The sequence below is a fragment of the Megascapheus bottae genome, chromosome 32 (assembly GCF_031878675.1).
Source record: "Megascapheus bottae isolate mThoBot1 chromosome 32, mThoBot2.hap1, whole genome shotgun sequence".
NCBI lineage: Eukaryota > Metazoa > Chordata > Mammalia > Rodentia > Geomyidae > Megascapheus > Megascapheus bottae.
In genome coordinates, this window is record NC_143540.1 from 9,060,666 (window position 1) to 9,083,101 (window position 22,436).

General features: G+C 55.0%; 1 protein-coding gene across 1 annotated transcript; it reads right to left on the reverse strand.

Moving 5' to 3' along the window:
* Positions 1-144: 144 nt before the first annotated feature.
* Ulk4 (unc-51 like kinase 4) lies at positions 145-21,975 on the reverse strand. Its single transcript, XM_090323720.1, has 37 exons — positions 21,837-21,975; positions 20,904-21,095; positions 19,398-19,497; positions 17,731-17,870; positions 17,315-17,480; positions 16,830-16,931; positions 16,082-16,165; positions 15,569-15,644; positions 15,158-15,250; positions 13,977-14,095; positions 13,654-13,723; positions 12,211-12,304; positions 10,958-11,062; positions 10,495-10,555; positions 9,915-10,096; positions 9,617-9,663; positions 9,280-9,358; positions 8,492-8,599; positions 7,366-7,449; positions 6,841-7,002; positions 5,787-5,969; positions 5,407-5,534; positions 4,644-4,777; positions 4,256-4,377; positions 4,110-4,166; positions 3,494-3,545; positions 3,165-3,259; positions 2,914-2,965; positions 2,687-2,831; positions 2,349-2,441; positions 1,810-1,858; positions 1,471-1,576; positions 1,032-1,192; positions 812-910; positions 472-654; positions 310-401; positions 145-224 (listed from the first exon to the last, which is right to left on the reverse strand). Exons 2-37 carry the CDS (start codon positions 21,039-21,041, stop codon positions 161-163), a joined length of 3,825 nt encoding a protein of 1,274 aa, XP_090179846.1. The 5' UTR covers positions 21,042-21,095; positions 21,837-21,975; the 3' UTR covers positions 145-160.
* Between the last annotated feature and the right edge of the window lie 461 nt (positions 21,976-22,436).

Sequence of the window (22,436 nt, forward strand, 5' to 3'; positions counted from 1 at the left end):
CTGTGACACGACAATGCTTCACGAGATACGGTGATAATAAATACACGTGCAGAAGTAAACTTTTAATGCCGCCTCCGCCTCCTTTGTGGCCGGGGGAGGGGTGGGAGGGCCCGGGACCTCGGCCCGGCTCCGTGGCGGTGGGTCCTTGGGTCGGCGCGGGCTAGCGGCCGGCGGCCTGCAGGACCTCGAGGGCCAGGGCGGCCACGGCGCCGTCGGCGGGTGTCCTGTGCGGAGGAACACGTCACTCACACGCGCGCGCGCGCACACGCACGGCGCGGGGAGGCGCGGCACCCCACTCACCCCACTCACCCGTCGCTCCCCGCCAGCCGCTCGAGGGTCTGCACGAGGCCCAGGCCGTCGGCGCCCCGGAGGCTGAGCGCGTGCTTCTCGTTGGAGGTCACCTGGGGGGGCGGCCGCGAGTGAGGGGGGCGGAGGGCCGCGGCGGAGGATCCCGGCCCCGGCCCCGCTCACCATCCTGCGCAGGATCCGCAGCAGCAGCCGCTGCTCCCGGGGCTCGGGCCGGCCGAGCGCGGCCGTCCAGCTGCGGAGGAGCGGGGCGGCCAGCGAGCAGGGCTGCTCCCCGCCGTACAGCTGCACCAGCACCGACAGACTCCGCGACGCCGCGTCGAACACCTCGGGGTCCGCGCTGGGGAGCTGCGGGGTGCGGAGAGCTGGGACCCGGCCTCCCCTGGACCGCCCGGCCCGGGCCCCCCACCACCATCACAGCAGAGAGCTGGGGGCCGGCGCGGGGCCCGGGTTCGAGTCCTCAGCGCCACGTCCGCCGCCGTGGGGAGGCCCCAGGGCAGCTCACCAGCAGGATGAGGAGCGCGGCCAGGCCCGTGAGCGGCCGGCTCTGCACCAGGAGGGCCTCGGCCGCCTGCGTGTCCCCGCCGCGGCCCGACTTCTGCGCCTGGAACACAGCACCGCGGAGAGCCGGTCACCTCCCTGCCGCGGGCGGGCAGGGCCAGGCGCACGGCTCGGGGCCGGCCCTCCACCCTGGAGCCACAGCCCACGCCTGCTCCCGCGTCCACCTGCAGTGCCAGCCGGACCACCCCCGACGTGTGGGTGAGCATGGCGTGCAGGACGTCCAACAGCGAGCAGAGCACGGCCGCCGCCATCTCGTTCTTACTCGCGGCGTCCAAGTAGAGCGTGGCCGTCTCCGTGAACAGGTGACACACGTGGCCCACGAGCCCTGGGGGCAAAGGGGACCCTGAAAGCGCCGGCCGCTCGGGAGGCTGAGGCCCCGGACGACGGCGGCTCAAAGCCAGCCTGGCCCTGTGGCTCGAGTGGTAGAGCGCCAGCCTGGCCTGGGTTTTCCTTTCCTCCGTCACCGGGCCTGAGCTCCCGGTGCCCCGGCCTGGTGCTCTACCGCTGGAGCCACAGCTCCGCTGGGGGCCTTTGGCCGACCGCGGGGGAGGCCTCGAGCCTCCTGCCCGGGCTGGGCGTGAACGCGGGGCCTCCCCTCCTCACCTTGCTCGTACAGCAGGTTCATGTTCGAGTCCCGGCCCGTCACCAGGTTGCTGAGCAAGGCCACCACGCTCTGCACGCTGCTGCACACCACGCTCTCGGGGGGCTCCTGCAACAGCACCCCAGATCCCACCCACCCCTTGAGCCACGGCGCGCTGCCCGGCCCACGTCTGCCATCCCCGGGCTTTAAAAAAAAAAAAAAGAAAGCGGGGAGCGGGGCTGTGGCTCAAGGGGTGGAGCGCCAGCCCGCCCCGGAAAGAAAGCAGCTCAGGGACGGCGCCCAGGCCCCGAGTTCGAGCCCCGGAGCCGACGGGAAGAGCTGCGGGGTTGCTCCCTTCTCACCAGAACCACTTCAAAGACGAGCGGGATCAGTTTGCTTTCCTCCACCAGCCTGGGAGAGAAACCAACGCGCACGCGTGAGGCCGAGTGCAACCCGGCCGGACGCCTGGCTCACACCCGCTGCCCCCGCTACTCAGGAGGCTGAGATCGCAGGATCGAGGCCCGCCCGGGCACTAAAGTCCCCGAGACTCTCATCTCCAAGGAGCCAAGAGGACAACGAGGAGCGGGTGGGGCGGCGCCCAGGCCCAGAGTTCAGTCCCCCGGACTGGCAAAAAAAAAAAAAGGCTAAAGGACAGTGCCCAGGTTGTGAGTTCAAGCCCCAGTGCCGGCATTTACCCCCCCCACACAAAAAATAACGTTCATAATTAGTACAAAGACCATCAAAGAAAAAAGGTGCCGCCAGATGAAGGGATAATAAATGAAAGAGTCGCCATCGGCTTAGGCTGGCGCGCTGCTCAAGTGGCAGAGCACCCGCCTCAGAATCCCAGGAACCACCGAGAAGAGAAGGGGGCCAGGGGGGAGGGGCCCCGAACTCACGGCACCTGGTGAGCGTGGGGTTGTGCTCTGTCATGGCCACGAGGAGTTTCAGCGCGTAGGCAGGGACGGGGCCCGACTCGGTGAGGATGTGTGCGAACCTGCGGCCGTGGAGACGCCAGACCTCAGTGCACCGCCACAGACCCGGCGCCCCGGGCTCACGCCTGGCGTCCCAGCTCCTCAGGAGGCTGGGATCTGGAGGATCGCGGTTCGAGGCCCGCCCGGGGCAGGGAAATCCAGGAGCCTCTCATCTCCAACGGACCCCCCCCCAATAAACCACAAGTGGCGCCGTGGCTCAGGTGGCAGAGCGCCGGCCGTGAGCCGGGAGTCGAGGCCCGGTACTCACTGGGGGAGCAGCACGTCGCGGGTGAGGCCGAGCAGGCTGCGCTGGGCCTCGGCCTGGGCCTCCCCGCCGTCGGCGCTGGGCTCCTGGTTCACGAGCAGCGACGTGGTTTCCGACAGGAGCCGCAGGCTCAGCAGCCTGCACTCCACTAGAGGGGGGAAGCCGCCGGGCGCCTGTCGTCCCCAGCTCGGAGGCCGAGAGCCCGGCCCGGCCGCCCCGCGCTGCCCTACCATTTTGGCTCTGAAGCAGAGACACCAGGGGAGGCAGAACATAGCTGACGACCTGCAGGGAAGGAGAGGCAGACCGGGGTTCAAGGCCCGCCCGGGCGGCAGAGGCCTGGAGAGGCCGGGGGCTGGGGGGAGCGGGATCGGAGGGGGGGAGCAGGGAGCAGGGGGGGGGGAGCGGGATCGGAGGGGGGGAGCGGGGGGGAACGGGGAGGAGCGGGGGACCACACCCGTCCCAGCCCCCAGCCGGCGCTGACCGTGGAGCGGTGCTGCAGCAGGAAGGCCGGGTACTGCACCACGGCCTCGAAGGCGGCCAGCGCCATCTTGACGAACTCCGCCGCCGCCGCCAGCCCTGCGGAGCCAACCCCGTCGTTAGGCGAGCTGCGTCCGGCTGGGACTCGAACTCGGGGCCTGGGCCCCGTCCCTGAGCTCTTTCTCTCAAGGCTGAGCCACGGGCGCCACATCTGGCTGTGCGGGGGGTGAGAGGCTCACGGACTCTTCCTGCCCGGGCTGGCTTTGATCTCAGCCTCCTGACCGGCCATGGATGCCGCGGTCTGGCGCGTCCGCCGCTGGCCGGGCCACTCACCAATCGCCCCGTCGATGTTGGTTTCTCCACAGTCGATGGACTTGACGTGATTCTGCCAAACAGGACGTCGTCAGGACAGAGGCCGCGGGCCCCGGGGAGAGAGCACGACTGGGTCTCGGGACTTGGACTCGGGGCCTGGGCGCCGTCCCGGCCCGGCCCTGGGGCCACAGCGCCACTTCCGGTCCTCTAGAGCCTCCCGGACTGCGGCGCCCGGGGTGGCTTTGAACCGCGACCCTCGGCTCCCAGCCTCCTGGGTGGCCGGGACAGAGTTTAGATCCGACACGTCGTGTAGCAAACTACAGGGTCGAGGCCGGGCGGGGGCCAGGCACCGAAAGCCCGTGAGACTCTTGATCTCCACGGCAGCAAGAAAAAGTCACAAGCGGAGCTGCGGTTCAAGTGGTGGAGCACCCGATCTTTGAGCCCATGAAAAAACAAAAGACAACCCAAGGGACGGCTCCACGGGCCACGAGAGCAAGTCAGAGTGGGGACTCGCCAGCGGGGGGGCCTCACCAAGAGGGGGGACTCACCAGCAGGGGGGCCTCACCAAGACAGGGGGGACTCACCAGCAGGGGGGACTCACCAAAAGGGGGGGACTCACCAAAAGGGGGGGACTCACCAGCAGGGCGCCGTAACTGAAGAGGAATTCCTCCGTGATGACTCGAGGCCGGAACACCTGGGGGAGTTGGAGAGCGGGCATGGGTGCGAGCCCCGCCCGATGCGCGCACCCCACGTCCCGGCCGTGCCCCCCCACGAGGGGCGCACCGGGGAGGTGAGCAGGTACAGGGCCACGGGCATCATGGGAAGGCTCAGCTTCAGCTGCCTGCCCTGGACCGTCGACGGGTGTTTGCGGCCGGACACGTTAGCCAGGGCCTGGAGGGTGTCACCTGTGAAGGGCAGGACACGCGTGACTCACGCCTGTCATCCCAGCTGAGATCTGAGGGTCTCGGGTTCAGAGCCCGCCCGGGGCAGGAAAGTCTGTGAGATTCTCGTCTCCAATGAGACGATGAGAAAATCGGAAGTGGGGTCGTATGTCTACATACGGGGGCGCCCAGGCCCTGGGTTCAAGTCCCGGGACTGGCAAAAAAAAAAAAAAGAACACATGCAGATGAAATAAGACACAGAAAGCAGAGAGGAAGGGGGGGTAGCCTACCCAGAATTCCCGGCAGCTCCTGGGTGATGTGCTTGATAAGGAGCTCCAGGCACCTGGACAGGTGCTGGCCACAGCTCTGCTGGTCCTTGCGTGGCGAGGTCTTTCTGCTGTCTCTCTCGATGTACAGCACCAGCCTGCAAGCCCACGGGGGACATGGAGGCTCAGCTACGACGACGCGGTGTGCACAGGCTTGGAAGGCAGGGACCCCCCCACCAACACCATCTGGGGGGGCCATCTGCCCAGCTCTACCTTACAACGCTCAGAGGGCTGCAGGGGCACCGGTGCTCACATCTGTCATCCCAGCTCCTCAGGAGGCTGAGATCTGAGGATTGTGGTTCAAAGCCCAGCCTCAGCTCTCAGTCTCCTGAGGGGCGGGGATGAGAGACACGAGCCGCCGGCGCCCAGCTTCAATAGTTCATTTTTGAAAAATTAAAAAACAAAACAGGTGTTGCGGGAGTTTGGCCTCGTGGTAGAGTGCTGGCCTAGGATGCACGGAGACCAGGGTTCGATTCCTCGGTACCACATACATAGAAAAAAGCCGGAAGTGGGGCTGAGGCTCAAGTGGTAGAGCTCTAGCCTTGAGAAAAATCCAAGGACAGTGCTCAGGCCTGAGCTCAAGTCCTACGACTGGAAGAAAAATAAACCACAGGACTCTGGGAAACAAATCTAGCCATTTCTGGACCTATCTGGGGGTGGGAGGTTCTGGGGGGCGGGGTGGGGGTGGATTCCAGGGTGGGGAGGGCTGCGAGAGAGAAAGGCTCACCTGGCCTGGCAGCTGAGCAGCAGCATCTCGCGGTTATGGATGAGGATGTAGAGGAGCAGCAGGAAGGCCTTGGCTCGGATGGGCACGGATGGGCTGTCCAGCAGATGCATGACGGTGGACACGAAGTCCTGCGGAGAGAGAGCGAGAGAGAGAGAGAGAGAGAGAGAGAGAGAGCGAGAGAGGGAGAGAGCAAACCACCGAGGCCTCTCTGATCAGCATTTTGATCGCACCAGCTACCTAGTGGGGCTTTTTTTTCTGGTCAGTCCTGAGACTCGAACTCGGGACCTGGGCGCTGTCCCAGAGGCTCTGTCCCCTCAGAGCTGGCGTGGCTAGCCTGTGAGCCACCACAGCGCCAGCTGGGGCTTTCCCGGGAGACCCACCTTTTCCTGCACGAGCCTGTGCAGGTGAATGCGGCAGGCCAGCATGGCGGTGAAGAGGGTCAGCAGGTACTGTTGGACCTTGCAGCCCGCGCCGGCCAGCGCGCCCAGCACTGCCGTCAGGCCCACCTTCTCGATCACGCTCTGGAAGGCCGCAGGGCACTGCCGGGCGACCCGACACAGGGCCTGCGAGCGGGAGGCGGGCGTGTGTGTGGCGAGAGGCACCACACGCACACAGCACACACACGCACGCAGACACACACACACACACACACACGCAGACACACGCAGACACACGCGCGTGTGGGGCGCCCCCTGGCGGGACGCAAGCCAAACGCAGTTTAAGGAAATGGACGCAAGAAAGAAAAAAGCGAGTGCGCCGGGGTCTGCTAAGAGAAATACGGTAATGGCGCGGCCGGGCCCGGGCGGGGTCACTCGGAAAGGCTTGTGTCTGTGCCCGGACTATTAAGTGGACACGGGCGTGCGTGCACACGCCCCGCCTGATTTCTCCTCGGCGCCACGTCCATCGCGTCCCGTGCCCGAGACGGGACTGGCTCAGAGGCATTTTTGTTGCTGTGGTTGTCGTGGGACTTGAACTCTGGGCCTGGGCGCTGTCCCTGAGCTCTTCAGCTCAAGGCTCCCACCCCACCCCTAGAGCCACAGTGCCACTTCTGGTTTTCTAGTGATTCACTGAACAGCCTCCGGGACTTCAGTGGCAGGGCTGGCCTCGAACCTTGACCCTCCGATCTCAGCCTCCTGAGTAGCTAGGATGACAGGCGGGAGGCTTTTCTTACATGGGTGTCACCCTAGGAAGCGCACGCCCGTCATCCAGCTGCTCTCCAGGGGAGGCTGAGATCTGAGGATCTGGCCGTTCAAAGCCAGCCTGGGGCCGAGGGAAGTCTCCCGGATGAAAGTGGAGCAGAAGACAAAATAAATGACTACACCACCACCAACGCCGGGGCCGGGAACATGGCCTAGTGGTAGAGTGCTTGCCTAGCATGCAAGAAGACCGGGTTCGATTCCTCGAGGGGGGGGAAGGGGAGGGGGGCAGCCATACCGATATGGCGGTGACACGGAGCGCGTCCACGGAGGAGTGGCGGAAGAGGAACCACAGGGCAGGGCCCACTTCTGCCGTGAAGAAGCCCTGGGCCTGTGGGGCGCCCGTGGTGCACACGTTCTCCATCACCTTTGCCGCCATGTGGTTCACCAGCCGCTCCTCCTGCACCCAGGACAGACCACGGCCACGTCCACACCGGCCACGCCATGCCACGCTCCCCCATGCATTCCAAGGCAAAAGCACAGTCAACTTCAAAACATTAGGTGCTGGTGTCCTGGCGCCTGGCACTGCGAGCCAGCAGGAGGCTGAGACAGGAGGACCCCGGTTCGAGGCCAGCCAGGGGCGGGAAAGCCCATGAGACTCTTACCTCCAGTGAACCAGCAGAAACTCCCGGCCCCATTTCCAGACCCTAGCTCAGCTCCGGGGCGGTAGGTCCCTGGCTGCTGATGCCTCAGTGTGGGGCGGGGGCGGGGTTGGGGGTGGGTATTGAGATTGGGGGTTCTGGGCACGGCCCCAGGGCCTCACCCCTTCCCGAAGGCACCTCATGATGACGGTGTACGTGGCTGAGGGCACGGGCCAGCACTCTCGAGGGCTCTTCTTTTTCTCCTCCTAAAATGAAGTGGAAGGGCTGCAAGGTTGGCCTGGTGGTAAACTGCTTCCAAGACACACACGAAGACCTGGGTTCGAGTCCTCAGTACCACATACATAGAATCAAAGCCAGACGTGGGGCTGTGGCTCAAGGGGTAGAGCCCTAGCCTTGAGAAAGTCCAAGGATAGGCTCAGGCCCTGAGCTCAAGCCCCAGGACTGGCCAAAAAATAAAATAAAGTGGAAGAAAAGCTCTGAGGCAGAGACGAATCACCCAAGAGAAAACCAAACAACAAAAGCTCAGTTCTACCCCACATGAATGGCTCACGCCTGGCACCCCAGCTGCTCAGGAGGCTGAGATCTGAGGATCTGGTTCAAAGCCAGCCTGGATGGGAAAGTCCACGGGGACTCTTTTATCTCCAAGGAACAGGCAAAAAGCAGGCATGGAACACTGTGGCTTAAGTGGCCGAGCACTGCTTTGAGCAAAATGCTAAGGGTGGGCGCCCAGGCCCTGAGTTCGAGCCCCAGGACCGACCAACAAATAAAACGAGGTCTGACAACCTGCTGACAGCACCACCCTGTAAACAAAAATGGACAGTGGGGCCTGGAGGAGTGGCTCAGGTGGTAGAACACCAGCCAAAGAGCGAGTGTGGGGTAGAGAGTTTGAGTCCAGGACTTGGGGAAAAAAAAACAAAACAAAACAAAAAAACTTTTAAAAAAAAGAGTGGAGGGGAGAGAGAGGGGGAAGAGAGAAAACAGAAGACAGGTAGGTGGGGAGAGGAGGGACGGGGAGAGGGAGAGAAAAAGGAGGGAGAAAGAAAGAGGAACGGGAGAGAGAGGGGAGAGAGGAAACAGAGGAGAGGTGGGGGGGAGGGGATCAAGAAAGGGGGAGAGAAGGAGAGGAGGAGGAGGGAGAGAGGACAGAGAAGAGAGAAAGAGGGAGGAGAGAGAAAGAACGCAAGCAGGAAGCTCTGTGGGAAAGGACATGAGTGTATATGAGAGAGAGGAGGGAGGGAGGGAGGGAGGGAGGGAGGGAGGGAGGGAGAGTCCAGGTGAACGTCTCACCTGAGTGGCTACGAGATACATGAGTTCCCCCAGAGTGGGCAGAAGGCACTGTTTTAATTTGCTGTTTCTGAAGTTCTCCCGAATTAATTCCGTTAAGAGAGAAATGGCCTGTAAAAGAGACCGGGGCATGGGGCCGGGAGTTTGGCCTAGTGGTTAAAGTGCTTGCCTAGCATGCATGAAGACCCGGGTTCGATTCCTCGGTACCACATACATAGAAAAAAGCTGGAAGTGGTGCTGAGGCTCAAGTGGTAGAGCTCTAGCCTTGAGAAAGTCCAAGGACAGTGCTCAGGTCCTGAGCTCAAGCCCAGGACTGGCAAAAAAAAAAAAAAAAAAAAAAGAGACTGGGGTGGGGAGTGGGGCTATTATTTCACACCAATGTCACAAGTCATGTAATTCTATATTAGGAGCAAAATGAAGCGTCCTATTCATCATCCTGGGAGTTTTGTTTCTTTGTTTCGTTTTTCATTTATTTGTTTGGTGTTTGGAGATTTGAACTCAGAGCCTGCAGCAAGCATGGCAGCAGTTCATGCTACACAGATCCCAGCCAGGCAGCAGTCGCTCACGCCTGGCGTCCCAGCAACTGAGGAGGCTGAGATCTGGAGGATCGCAGTTCTAAGCCAAAGCAGGAAAGTCCTTGAACCTCTTATCTCCAGTGAACCACCAGAAAACTGGAAGTGGCGCTGTGGCTCGAGTGGTAGAGTGCCATTCTTGAGCTGAAGAGCTCAGGGTCAGTGCCCAGGCCCTGAGTTTAAGTCCCATGACCAACAAAAAACGAAAAAAAAACTTACCTCAACAACAGGCACATTTTCCTGGAGCTCAGTGGTATGAGCAGCCAACAAGGCAAGCATTCGAGCTACCTTGGAGCGTCTGTATGAGGAGAGGACACAGAACACAGGCTCAGAACAGCAGGCTGCACAGCTGGGAGTGTGGTCTAGTGGTGGAGTGCTTGCCTAGCATGCAGGAAGACCCGGGTTCAATTTCTCGGTACTACATACACAGAAAAACCTGTAAATGGTGCTGTGGTTCAAGTGGGAGAGTGCTAACCTTCAGAAAGCCCAAGGACAGTGCTCAGGCCCTGAGTTCAAGTCCCTGGACTGACAAGAACTAAATGTTTAAAGTCCTTACATGTCCCAGTTCGGAGCAATCCGCAGATGCTGGATGAGTAGGTGGAACTAGAAGAAAAATTAAACACATACATTCAGTTCACCACCCACTGTCCAGAAAGAGCAGCAGCTGAGTGAATAAATTAGACTAGAAGGTAAATGGTTGCCCCTGGAAGGGCGCTGAGGATTTACAAATGGGTTAAAAAAAGAGCAAAGCAAAGGGAGAAGACTGGTTGCAGAGCCGGGTGGCGGTATCACGCCTATCCCAGCTACTCAGGAGGCTGAGATCCAGGTTCAAAGCCAGCACAAGCAGGACCTACCATGGGAGAGTGGAGGAGGCGCGTAGCCACGTCCTTGTGAGTCCCCACCACGCACAGATAGCACAGGAGGTTGAGCTTGGCCCGAGAGGCCGCCATACTCTTCTCCGTGGAGTCTATCTGCGAGCAGGCTTGCTGCAGGAACTCGTTCCACTCCTGCTCTTTCAGACACAGCAACTTCTCCGCTGCCAACAGGGGGGAAGCAGGGAGGAGCCGCTGAGGCTCCACAACCCAAGCCGCCACCCTTGAGACTCTGGAGGCTGAGATCCCATCCCATTTGAGGCCAACCTCCCCTCCCCCCCCCCCCGCCCCCAAGCAGGAAAAGCCCATGAGGCAAACCATCAAACCATGAGACAAGTGGTGCTGTGGCTCAAGTGGTAGAGCGCCAGCCTTGAGCTGAAGAGCTCAAGGACAGCACCCGGGCCCTGAGTTCAAGCCCCAGGACTGACACAGGCACAGAAAACATGAGTAAAAGGTGAGAATTCCAGTCATTCCTGTCCCAGGTTTATAATTTTTCAGTCCGTTTCCTATTCGGGCCTGTGTGTAAAGGACGTGTGGGGCTGGTGAAGTTTTCCAGTCCTACCTGAATGTGCTGGGAGGTGCAGGATTTTGGGATCAAATTTAATCGGTGGTTGCTTCATTATCTGGAGTGCAATAAAACAACTCAATTATAAAAAAAAAAAAACCTCATCTCAGATTATCTATCACACAAAAGAGAACGCCATGAAAACCTAACTGTCAGCAAAAATGAAGTTCAAACAGGCAGCTCACGCCTGGCATGCCAGCTACTCAGGAGGCTGAGATCTGAGGATCGAGGTTCGAATCCAGCAGGGCAAGAAAAATCTGTGAGACTCTCATGTCCCATGAACCACCAGGAAACCGGTAGTGGCACCTTATAGTTGGCTCAAAGTGGTAGAGTGCGAGTCTTGGGGAAAAAAGCAGCTCAGGGACAGCACCCAGGTCCTGAGTTCGAGCCCCAGGACCAATCCCCCTCCCTCCAAAAAACAGAAGAAATAAAATCCACTGGCTGTCAGGAATGGCCTTACCTTAGGATTGTCAATAATCGGGGTGACAACTAGGTCAGATTCCATGTAAATCAGGTCTCGCATCTGTAGCTCCAGGGCCTCCTGGCTCAGGAATCCATCTGTGTCCTGAAATACAAGCACAGGCCATGACATCACCTCTCTCTCTCTCTCTTTCTCTCTCTCTCTCTCTCTCTCTTTCTCTCTCTCTCTCTCTTTCTCTCTCTCTCTCTCTCTCTCTCTCTCTCTCTCTCTCTCTCTCTCTCTCTCTCTCTCTCTCTCTCTCTCTCTCTCTCTCTCTTCACTCCACACGAGGCCTGAAACCCAGCGGCAGGGCTCACACCTGTCACCACAACTACTAAGGACGTTGAGATGTGGAGGGTCACAGTTTGAAGCCCGGCTGGCCAGGAAGGTCCGAGAGGCTCTTGTCTCCAATGAACCGGAACCAAGAAGACCGGTAGTGGCGCTGTGGCTCAAGTGGTAGAGCGCCAGCCTTGAGCAAAAAGGGCTTAGGGACAGTGCCCAGGTCCTGAGTTCAAGCCCCACAGCAAAAACAAAACAACAATAACAAAAACACTGAACAGATGGGCATCTTACATTGTAACCTCCTTGTATGTCCTTTTCTTTTTTTTTTTTTGCCAGTCCTGGGCTTGAGCTCAGGGCCTGAGCACTGTCCTTGGACTTTCTCAAGGCTAGAGCTCTACCACTTGAGCCTCAGCACCACTTCCGGCTTTTTTCTATGTATGTGGTACCGAGGAATCGAACCCAGGTCTTCATGTATGCTAGGCAAGCACTTTAACCACTAGGCCAAACTCCCGGCCTTGTATGTCCTTTTCAAACCCAGAAAAAATAAAAATAAAAATTGTTAAGTGTTACCAAGCCAAAATCAGCTATGAGTATGGACTAATAATTACAAGTCCTTATGAGAAAGAGCAATGAAGATCCTAGAACAACTTTCAATTTTGTAATTATGAACATTTTATGCACTGATTTGTGATTTTTATTTTTTTTCTCAGTGCCTATTTTTTTTTTCTTTTTTGGTGCCAGTCCTGGGTCTTGAACTCAGGGCCTGGACACCACCCTTAGACTTTATTTTGCTCAAGGCTAGCGCTCTGCCACTTGAGCCACAGCACCACTTCCAGCTTTTTCTATGTATGTGGTACCGGGAATTGAACCCAGGGCTTCGTGCGTGCTAGGCAAGCACTCTACCACTAGGCCAAACTCCCAGCTGGTTACCAACTTCTTGTACGGCCATCTACTCCTGCGTGCTAGCTCACCTCGCTCAAAGGAGGGCTCTTCTGTGGTGAGTTCGGCTCCAGGTCCTCATCAGGATTTAAAACCACAGTGCTAGTCCTCGGGGTGGGACGAGAACTGGAAAATTCACAAGAGTTGACTTACTGGCATTCAGTTGTCAGAAGTTCCATCCTGAGCCCTGCACCCGTGCTCAAGTCTGTTATCCCAGCTACTGAGAAGACACAGATGTAGAAGATGCGGTTCAAAGCCAGCCTGGGTAGGAAAGTCCATGACATTCCTTTTTCCAGTGAACCACCAAAAAATCAGAAGTGGTGCTGTGGATCAAGTGGTAGAGTGCTAGCCTTGAGCAAAAGCAGCTCAGGGACAGTGCCGGGGCCCTGAGTTCAAGTCCCAGAATCAATGCCAACGATAATAACTGTATTTGTGAAAATGTTAGGTATAGTAGCTATACCTAACATATAGATTCTCATCAAAGTCAAGTTTTTAACTCACTTCTGTTTAGCTAGCTCTGTAATTCTGCTGTGCTTTTCAGCTAGTTCCCTGACTAATTTACTGTATCACTGACATTTTAAATAGGAACCTTAAAATGTTGGCTTTGTTATTATTTTTTACATGTAGGCTGATACAGGTAGATGGTCATAATAAAATAGGTCAAGTATTTCCCAACAGGTGAAAATGACATACAGCTTTCTTTCAGAAAATACTTGAAAGAGAAGCTTTATATTTGCATATGGTAAGAATAAGGAAGAAGTAAACATATTCGTGATTCTATGGGCTTAAAGACTGAGAGGACTGTGGTTCAAAGCCAGCTGTGGGAGGGGGAAGAAGATTGCAGGACTCTACCTCAACCAAGAAAAGCTGAGCATAGCAACAGATGCTCATCATCTCAGAAACATGAGAGTGTAAATAGGAGGATCACAGTCTGGGAAAACCGGGGCAGGCCAGGAGTTTGGTCTAGTGGTAGAGTGCTTGCCTAGCATTCACGAAGACCCGGGTTTGATTCTTTGGTTACCACATACATAGAAAAAGCCAGATGTGGTGCTGTAGCTCAAGTGGTAGAGCTCTGGCCTTGAGAAAAACCCAAGGACAGTGCTCAGGCCTCAGGACTGGCAAAACAAAACAAAACAAAACCTAAAAAACCAAAACACTCCATCTTAACAGAAGAGGCTGACCAGAGGAATTGATGCCTGTTACACCAAGAAGCAAAAATCAGGAGAATCCCACTTCTAGGCCCAGGGGAAAAGTGAAGACTCCCTAACCTCAAAATAAAGTATCAACAGGGTTACAGGTGTGACTCCGGTGGGCAAGTGCCAGGATTTGAATCCAAACCCAACTACCGCCAAGAGGAAAAAGCAAAAATTAACAATAACAATAATAACAAAGGGCTGGGGGCCCTAGCTCAAGTGGTAAAGAGTATCTGCCTAGCACGCACAAGGCCCCAAGTTCAAACCCCTGCACTGACATACCTGAGGAGAAAGATGGATTCATTAAGGGGGCCCGCGTTGGTACTCTTGGGGCGCAGTTCAGTTGGATTTTCTGTAGGAGGAAATTAACATTCTCCATGAGCAGAATGTCAAGAGTAAAAACTAAAGTTTTGGAAGTACAGATTTAAAGGCAGGCGCCCGTGGCTCACGCCTGTCATCCCAGCTACTCAGGAGGCTGAGATCTAGAGGATCGCGGTTCAAAACCAGACCGGGCAGGAAAGTTCATGAGACTCTGATCTACCGTGAACTACCAGGAAACTGGAAAACTACCAGAGAAACTTTAAAAATTAAAGTAAAAAGCTTACCAAGTCTGAAAGAGTGGCACACTCGCTGGCCAGTCCTCTGACCTTTCACTTGTCCGCTTTGAGGGCTCTTCAAAAGCTCCCTGGAGTCTTGGAGCCCAGAACATTCCAAGGAGGTTCTGCTACTAGACAGGAGAAAGCCAAAGCAACCACACTTTTTTTTTTTTGGTGGTTCATGGGACTTGAACTTGGCCTGAGCGCTGTCCCTGAGCTCTTCAGCTCAAGGCTACCACCATACCCTCCAGCCAAACCCCACTTCCCATTTTCTAGTGGTTAATTGGAGATAAGAGGCCCAGGTCCTTTAGTACCTGGGCTGGCTTTGAAGTGTGATCCTCAGATCTCAGCCTCCTGAGTAGCTAGGGTGACAGGCGTGAGCCACCGTGCCGGCCATACTTATTCCTGAAACACTCTCTCTCTCTCTCTCTCTCTCTCTCTCTCTCTCTCTCTCTCTCTCTCTCTCTCTCTCTCTCGTTACAGATGCAAATCACAAAGTTGAACACGCCCAAAAGATAATAATAATAAAGACAGCCCCTGGTTGTCATCCTAGCCACTCAGGAGGCTGAGATCTGAAGGATCAAAGTTCAAAGCCAGCCAGGGCAGGGAAAATCCCCATGAGACTCTTATCTCCAACAATCCACCAAAAACCAGACGTGGTGCTGTGGCTCAAGTGGCAGAGCGCCAGCCTTGAGCATGAAGAGGCTGAGGAACAGTTCCCAGGCCCTGAGTTCAAGCCCCGGGACCAAACCAAAATAGAAATGTATTTAATTTAAAAAGGAGAAAACAAAATCAAGAGCTCCAAAAAATATGCTAACTAAATTTATGGAGCAAGCAATCATTAAACAAATCCTGGGTTTTCTTTGTTTGTTTTGTTTTGTAAGTCCTGTTTTGTAAGACAGGGCCTGAGCACTGTCCTTGAACTCTCTCCAGGCTAGCGCTCTACCATTTGAGCCACAGCTCTACTTCTGGCTTTTTCTGTGTATGTGGTAGTGAGGAATCGAGCGCAGGGCTTCATGCGTGCTAGGCGAGCACTCTACCAGTAGGCCACAGACCCAGCTCCAAATACTGGGTTTTCTCTGGCAAGGAAAGCACAGCGATTTGGGTCACTTCGGTTCTCATCTCAGAGCGGTAAAGAACAGGGCAGACTCCAAGCAGGACCCAAGCTCAAAAGTGAGGCTCCTACCCACCTGAGGCTCAGGTCCTCGAGGCCCGCGTCCTGCTCCTCTCTCACCAATGCAGCCTTCCAGAAGGGATGCTGCAGCAGCCCGGCCCAGGTCAGCCTGTGCAAACACATCAAGGGCTGCAATCCCAGATGCACTGGAGGCTGTGATCTGAGGGGTCACAGTTCAAAGCTAGCCCAGGCAGAAAAGTCCAGGAGACTCCCACCTCCAATGAACCACCACAAAAGCCACAAGTGGAACTGTGGCTTGAGTGGGTGAGCACCAGACATGAGCAACAAAACACCTCGGGGACAGCGCCCAGTCCCTGAGTTCAAGCCCCAGGACCAGCACAGAAGGAAGGAAGGAAGGAAGGCAGGCAGGCAGGCAGCAAGGCCGGCCAGATTCCTCTACTCATTATCATTAAAATGTCATCCATACCTTTTCTGAGGATCTTTCTGAAGTAAGCCATCAATCAAGTTAATAAACTCTGGAGAGGCTTTAGGAAGTGAAGAATCTGCAAACAAATTTTTTCAGAGAAAAAAATAAAGTGATCAGATCGTTTAGCCGGGCAGCACCGTTAACACCCTATGTGAGCACTTAATTTTAATCATTCATCGTTAGTGTGTATGTGTATGCTGGTCCTGGGGGCTCGAACTCAGGGCCTGGGTGCTATCTCTGAGCTCTTTCACTCAGGGCTGGCGCTCTGCCACACTGAGACACGGCGCCACTTCCGTCTCTGATCTCCCGTCAGAATCTCACAGATTTTCCTGCTGGGGCTAGCTTTGAACCACGATCCTCAGATCTCAGCCTCCTGACAGGCAGAAGCCACTGACACCCCACTGGTTATTTTTGAAAACAGCGTAAAATTTTGTAGAATTCAAGCCCCAAGACTGGTTAAAAACAAAAATGAAAAGAAGAGATGTAAATCAACTTATCAGACAGAAAGCCTACCTTTTGGAATGGGCGGCAAGGGGTCTTCATATAAAATCTTCTCCATTAATTCCGAAGCATTTTCTGAGAAGAATGGAGCCTTTCCTGAAATCATAAGAAGGGGGAAAATTAAACGGATCGGCTAAGCGCTCGTGGCTCACTTCCTGTCATCCCAGCTACCTAAGAGGTTGAGATGTGGAGGATCGAGGTTCAAGGCCAGCAGGGCAAGAAAGTCCACGAGATTCTTATTTTTCAATGAACCACTAGAAACTCAGAAGTGGTGCTATAGCTCAGTGTGGTGGTGGACTGGCCTTGAGCCAAAGAGCTCAGGGACAGCACCCAGGCTCTGAGTTCAAGTCCCATGACTGAAAAAGTAAAATAAAACAAAAGGGCTGGGAGTTTGGCCTAGTGGTAGAGTGCTTGCCTAGCATGCACGAAGACCCAGGTTTGATTCCTCGATACCACATACGTAGAAAAAAGCTGGAAGTGGTGCTAAGGCTCAAATATGTGTGTGTGTGTGTGTGTGTTTTGGGTTGTTTTTTTTCTTTTGCCAGTCCTGGGACTTGAACTAAGGGCTGAGCACTGTCTTTAGGCTTTCATCAAGGCTAACGCTCTACCACTTGAGCCACAGCACCACTTCTGGCTTTTTCTGTGTATGTGGTATTGAGGAATCGAACCCGGGTCTTCAGGCATACTAGGCAAGCACTCTACCACTGGGCCACACTCCCGGCCCCATCTGGCTGATTCTGAGAGAGGATCATATTCTTACCTGAGAACATTTCGTAAAGCAGGCAGCCCACTGACCACAGGTCACTGGCAGGGGTGCAGTCAGTGCCCTTCACAACTTCCGGGGCTGCGTACGTCGGGGACCCTAAAACCCAAACACACACAAGCACTGATCAGCATTTCCGTCTCTCCCAGCACAAGCCAGCCTGCCAGAGACTGGGGAGGCGACCACAGACAAAGAAGAAAGAGAACATCTAGACAAAGTGAACAGTGGCTCACGCCTGTCACCCAACTCCCCAGGAGCCTGAGATGTGCAGGATCACAGTTCAAAGCCAGCCCAGGGCAGATACGTCAATGAGACTCTTATCTCTACTGAACCACCAGAAAACCGGAAGTGACGCTGTGCTCCAAAGTGGTAGAGAACTAGCCTTAAGCTCAAGAGCTCAGGGATGGTGCCCAGGCCCAGAGTTCAAGTACCACGACCAACCAAAAACGCTGATGACCTGCTAGCGGCTTGGGGCTGCGTACCCTTCACTCTGGCTTTCATGCTTTTCTTCAGGGCATTTTCCCCAGTGTCACCTCCGCCTCCTTCTTCTGCAGCCACCAAAGCAAAGAAATCCTCTAAGTTCTCGCCTTCCACTTTGGCCAAACAGAAATTGCTGAGTTTCAGTGTGCCAGGGCCTTCCAGAAGAATCTGTGCACGTTAAAATAAATAAAGTAAATAAATTTAAGAAAAAAAATAGGCTGGGAGTGTGGCCTAGTGGTAGAGTGCTCGACTAGCATGCACGAAGCTCTGGGTTCGATTCCTAACTACCACATACACAGAAAAACCGGAAGTGGTGCTATGGCTCAAGTGGTAGAGCGCTAGCCTTGAGCAGACGCAGCTCAGGGACGGTGCCCAGGCCCCAGGTTCAATCCAGAATTGGAGGGATTGAATGGATTACCTTTCCTGGTGAAACATCACAAAATACAATGCCCAGGGTGTGGAGATGATGTAACCCAACAACCACGTCAGCGCCAAACGCTCGGACCACATCTTCTGGGAGGTTCTCATCTTGGGCAATAACTGTCTCTAAGGAACCACCTGCAAGGAGTTGAGTAAAAATCATCTCTGTAACTCACCAACAGCATAGTAACGAAAGAGCGAAGCTGGGCACGGTGGCTCATGCATGTCATCCCAACTATTCAGGAGGCTGAGATCTGAGGACTGCAGTTCAAAGCCAGCCCAGGGAAAAAGCCCCCAAGACTCTCATCTCTAAGGAATCACCAAAAAACCGGAAGTGACGCTGTGCTCCAAAGTGGTAGAGTGCTAGCCTTAAGCAGAAGCAGCTCAGGAACAGTGCCAGGCACTGAGTTTAAACCCCAGGACTAGAAAAAAACATAAATAAACATATATACATACATACACATGTACATATATAATGTATATAGATGCATACATACACATATATCAACATTCAACGATTCTTAATTATTATTATTTTTGGCGGTCATGAGACTTGAACTCTGGGCCTGGGCGCTATCCCTGAGCTCTTGAGCTGAAGAGCTATCGGCCCTACCCCTTGAGCCACAGCCCCACTGCTGTTTTTTCTGCAGTTAATTGGAGATAAGAGTCACAGGGTCTTCAGTGCATGGGCTGGCTTTGAACCACAACCATCAGATCTCAGCCTCCTGAGTAGCTAGGATGACAGGTGAGAGCCACTGATGGCTGGTTCCCCCCCTCCCCCGCCCCCAGCATGGTACTACTAAAAAATAAAACGCTTTAAGCTGAAAGCCAAAGTGGAAACTGACCTGCCTATCTGTTCCTCTGTAAGGAGCCTGGCAAACTCTACAGAGAAACTGCTGTGACAGGCCCTGGCCATGGGGTGGCGACGTTTGCTCGTTTGGTTCAAGCTTTTCCACATATTAATAATAAATGAATAATAACAAATTAATAATAAATCCCTATAAAAATGTAGGGTAGGCCTGGGGTTGGGCCTAGAACTGCCTAGCATGCACAAAGATCCCCGTTCAATTCCTTGCTACCACATGCAAAGAAAAAGCTGGAAGTGGGTCAAGAGGTAGAGCTCTAACCTTGGGATAGCTCAAGGACAGTGCTCAGGCCCTGAGTTCAAGGCCCAGGACTGGCAAAAAGTAGGGTGGATGAGGCCCTCCCTTATACTACTGGCGGGGGTGGGGGAAAGCTATATGCAAGCACTTGAACTCAGAGCCTCACAACCTTGCTTAGTTTTTTTTTTTTTTTTTTTTTTTTTTTGCTCAAGGTTGGAGCTCTATCACTTGAGCAACACTTTCCTTTCTATGTTCTGGCAAGCTAATTTGAAGAGTCCCTCGGATTTATCTGCCCAGGTTGGCTTTTCCAGGGATGGCTTTGAACCACGACCCTCCAATCTCAGCTTCCTATGTAGCTGGGAGGACAGGTGTGTGCGCTACTGTGCCGGGCTCCTCATTCTTTTTCATCTATTCTTGAAGCTCAAAGCGCCAGTTGCTTCCACACATTCAGAAACGGAACAAGCGTCCCTGATCTGCTTGATGAACACACTGGATGGTGGCAAAGCAGGTTCCTAGAAATACGTTCACAGCAATTCTCGCGAGATCTAGCGCCCAATCTCACCTGTACAGAGCTCCACTACAAGCCACAGGTGATTGCTGGTCTCGTACCATTCGTGAAAAGTCACGATATTCTTGTGCTTAATTTCATACGTGAGACGGACCTACAGGGAAGGGAGGAGAAAAAAAATTCTTGAACCCTTGCACATAAAAACCACTTCACTGTGTAATCAGAAGACTGTTTTTTTCTTAAGCGATGTAACATTTATTTCCAGATATTAGAAAGGCTGGTGAGGCTGGGATCATGCCTGAGTGGTAGAATGCTTGCCTAGCATACAAGAAGCCCTGGGTTCAAGTCCTCAGTACTACACACACAGAAAAAAAGAAATAATAGAAAAAGAAAGGATGGTGAAGAAGGCTGGCCACAAGGAAATAGACTAATAATCTATGATCTTTACAAACTTCCTGCCTGTCTGGATTGGCTGCTCAGGAGGCTGAGAGTTAAGGATACCAGTTTGCAGCCAGCCTGAGAACACAAATGGAAGAGAATCGCATCTCCTTTACCAGCATACATCCGGAAATAAAGGTGTGGCTCAAGTGACAAGCACTAGCCTTGAGTGAAAAAGTCAGAGAAAAGTATAAAACCCCAAGTTCAAGACCCAATTCAGACAAAAAATTTAAAAAAAAATTGCATTTCAATACGCTAATTACAATCTGAAAATGAGATCAAGAAAGCAATTCTGTGCTGGGCATAGTGGCTCATGCCTGTAATCCTAGCTACTGAGGAGGCTGAGATCTGAGGATCTCGGTTCAAAGCCAGCTCAGGCAGGAAAGTAGTTGAGATCCTCATCTCCAATGAACCACTAGGAAAAAAACAGAAGTGGCTCTGTGGCTCCAAGGATAGGCTAGTAGCCTTGAGCTGAAGAACTCAGAGACAGTACCCAGGCCCAGAGTTCAAGCCCCAGGGGGAAAAAAATCTCCAGAACTTTCCTGCCCTGGCTGGCTTCAAACCACAATCCTCAGATCTCAGCCTCCTGAGTAGCTAGGATTACAGCCCTGAGCCACCGCACCCAGCCTTGCTCACTTACTCTTTTTTTTTTTTTTTTTTTTTGCCAGTCCTGGGCTTGAGCTCAGGGCCTGAGCACTGTCCTTGGACTTTCTCAAGGCTAGAGCTCTGCCACTTGAGCCTCAGCACCACTTCTGGCTTTTTTCTATGTATATGGTACCAAGGGAATCGAACCCGTGTCTTCATGCATGCCAGGCAAGCACTTTAACCACTAGGCCAAACTCCCAGCCCCCTAGTGGTCTCGTTTTATAACATGATTTTTCTCCCTCTCATTTTGTTGCTGATTCTGGGTATCAACCCTAGGGCCTTACCAATGCTAGACCAAGCACTCTACCACTGAGTTACATTCCCAGCCTATGGTTTTATAGAGACAGGGTCTAACTACATATCTTTGAACTTGAGATTCTGGCTGGGGGTTGTCAGCCACTACACTCGCATTTTGTTATTCTCTCTTGCATCGGAATGCTGTCTCTCCCAAGGTGGATGGAAACACAGCACACTTACCCAGTTGGTAATTTCTGGCCTTTTGCACTTTTCAGTACACAGAACGGCCACAAAGTTGATTGTTCCCTTGCGGCGTCCTTTATAGACAACCGTCTTGTTTCCCCTGCCAATCTCCTCGTAGAGAATGAAGTTTTCCATCTCTGGCTTGACGCTTCATAGAGGCGAAGATGTGGATAACAATGATGACCACAACTACGGATAATAATAAAAAAAAAAAAAACTCCATATGTAACCAATATAACCAACAACGCTAATGAAATGGCGAGTCACAAATAAATATTCAATTTCCTATCATCAGTAAGGTCTTGGGGTTAGAGGCCGGGCGGCTGGCCTCGTGGTTGCATGCCTGCCTTAGCATGCTTGAAGCCCTGGGGGGTTCGACTCCTCAGCACCACATCCACGGAGAAAGCAGGAAGCAGTGCTGTGGGGCTCAGGAGGGTGGAGCGCTTCGCCTTGAGCACAGAGGAGCTCGGGGACAGCACCCAGGTCCTGAGTTCGAGCCCCAGGACTGGCTAAAGAAATGAACAGGGCTCAGGGACGGAGCCCGAGCCCTGAGTTCGAGGCCTAGGTCTGGGATGGGGATGGGGTGGGACGGAGGGGGGGCAGAGCGAGGGATGGGAACAGGCTAGGATGGGGTGGGACAGGGTGAGGCGGGGTTGGGGTGCTCTGGGATGGGGTTGGGGCGCGGGGTCCCCCGGAAACCCATCCAAGTCACCCCTCCCACATCACCAAACGGGGCCAACGCTCTGTGGGGTCCACCAGGGAGGCCCTGACACTGGAGCTGAGCGCCACGAGCCCCGGAGTCTCCCCACCGCCACCCCAACCCTCGCTAGGCCGGCGCCCCTGGGCCTGGGATCCCCCCACCCCCCGGCCGGGCGGAGCGGAGCGCGGAGCGGGTGGGCGAGGCCGGGACCCGGGCCGACAGCGCGGTACCTCAGGCGGCTGAGAGGACACAGGCCCGGGAACAGAGCAGAAACCCCGCCGGCCGGGGCTCTCTCCGGGCCCGCGGCGGACTGGACGCCGCCCGCCCCGGCCTTCACCTCAGGACTCCCGCGGCCAGGCGCCGCGCGCGGCCTCAGGGCGGTGGGCGGGGCGGACGAGTCCACCGGTTCCCCATGAGTGGGGGAGAAACCTGCCACTCAACGCGGCGCCTGCGTGTGCGCCGGCCGCCGTCACACACGCCGCACCCCTCCGCGCTTGGACTCTTCCGGATCGTTTCCCAGACAACGCACGAGACGCGCGGAGAAGAGCAACGCGCTGATTGGCTGAGCCATTCCTGTTCCTATTGGCTGCTTCCCGGAAGTGAATAGCCAAGAAGACCCACCCCCTTGTGTCCTTTCACACGAATGATTGGCAGGAGGAATGGGAGGAGTTTGGTACACTCGGCTTCGCCTCGTGTCCATAGCAACACGCAGGACGCCGGGAGGAAAAGACTGTGCTGATTGGCTGAAGCAGGGTCTCGGCTTCTGATTGGCTAAGACTCCCCCAGATGTCAGTTCCTATTGGCTACCAAGCACATGCGGCTCCACTTCG

What these genes read in the sequence shown, in the direction of transcription:
- Ulk4 (XM_090323720.1), bottom strand. Translation starts at nt 21,041, where the DNA reads ATGGAAAACTTCATTCTCTACGAGGAGATTGGCAGGGGAAACAAGACG. An exon ending in CAGAAAGATCCTCAGAAAAG is followed by an intron (nt 15,251 to 15,568) that starts GTATGGATGACA and finishes GTGTTTGCACAG; the next exon opens with GCTGACCTGGGCCGGGCTGC. An exon ending in CTGCTCAGCTGCCAGGCCAG is followed by an intron (nt 4,778 to 5,406) that starts GTGAGCCTTTCT and finishes GTGGGCTTGCAG; the next exon opens with GCTGGTGCTGTACATCGAGA.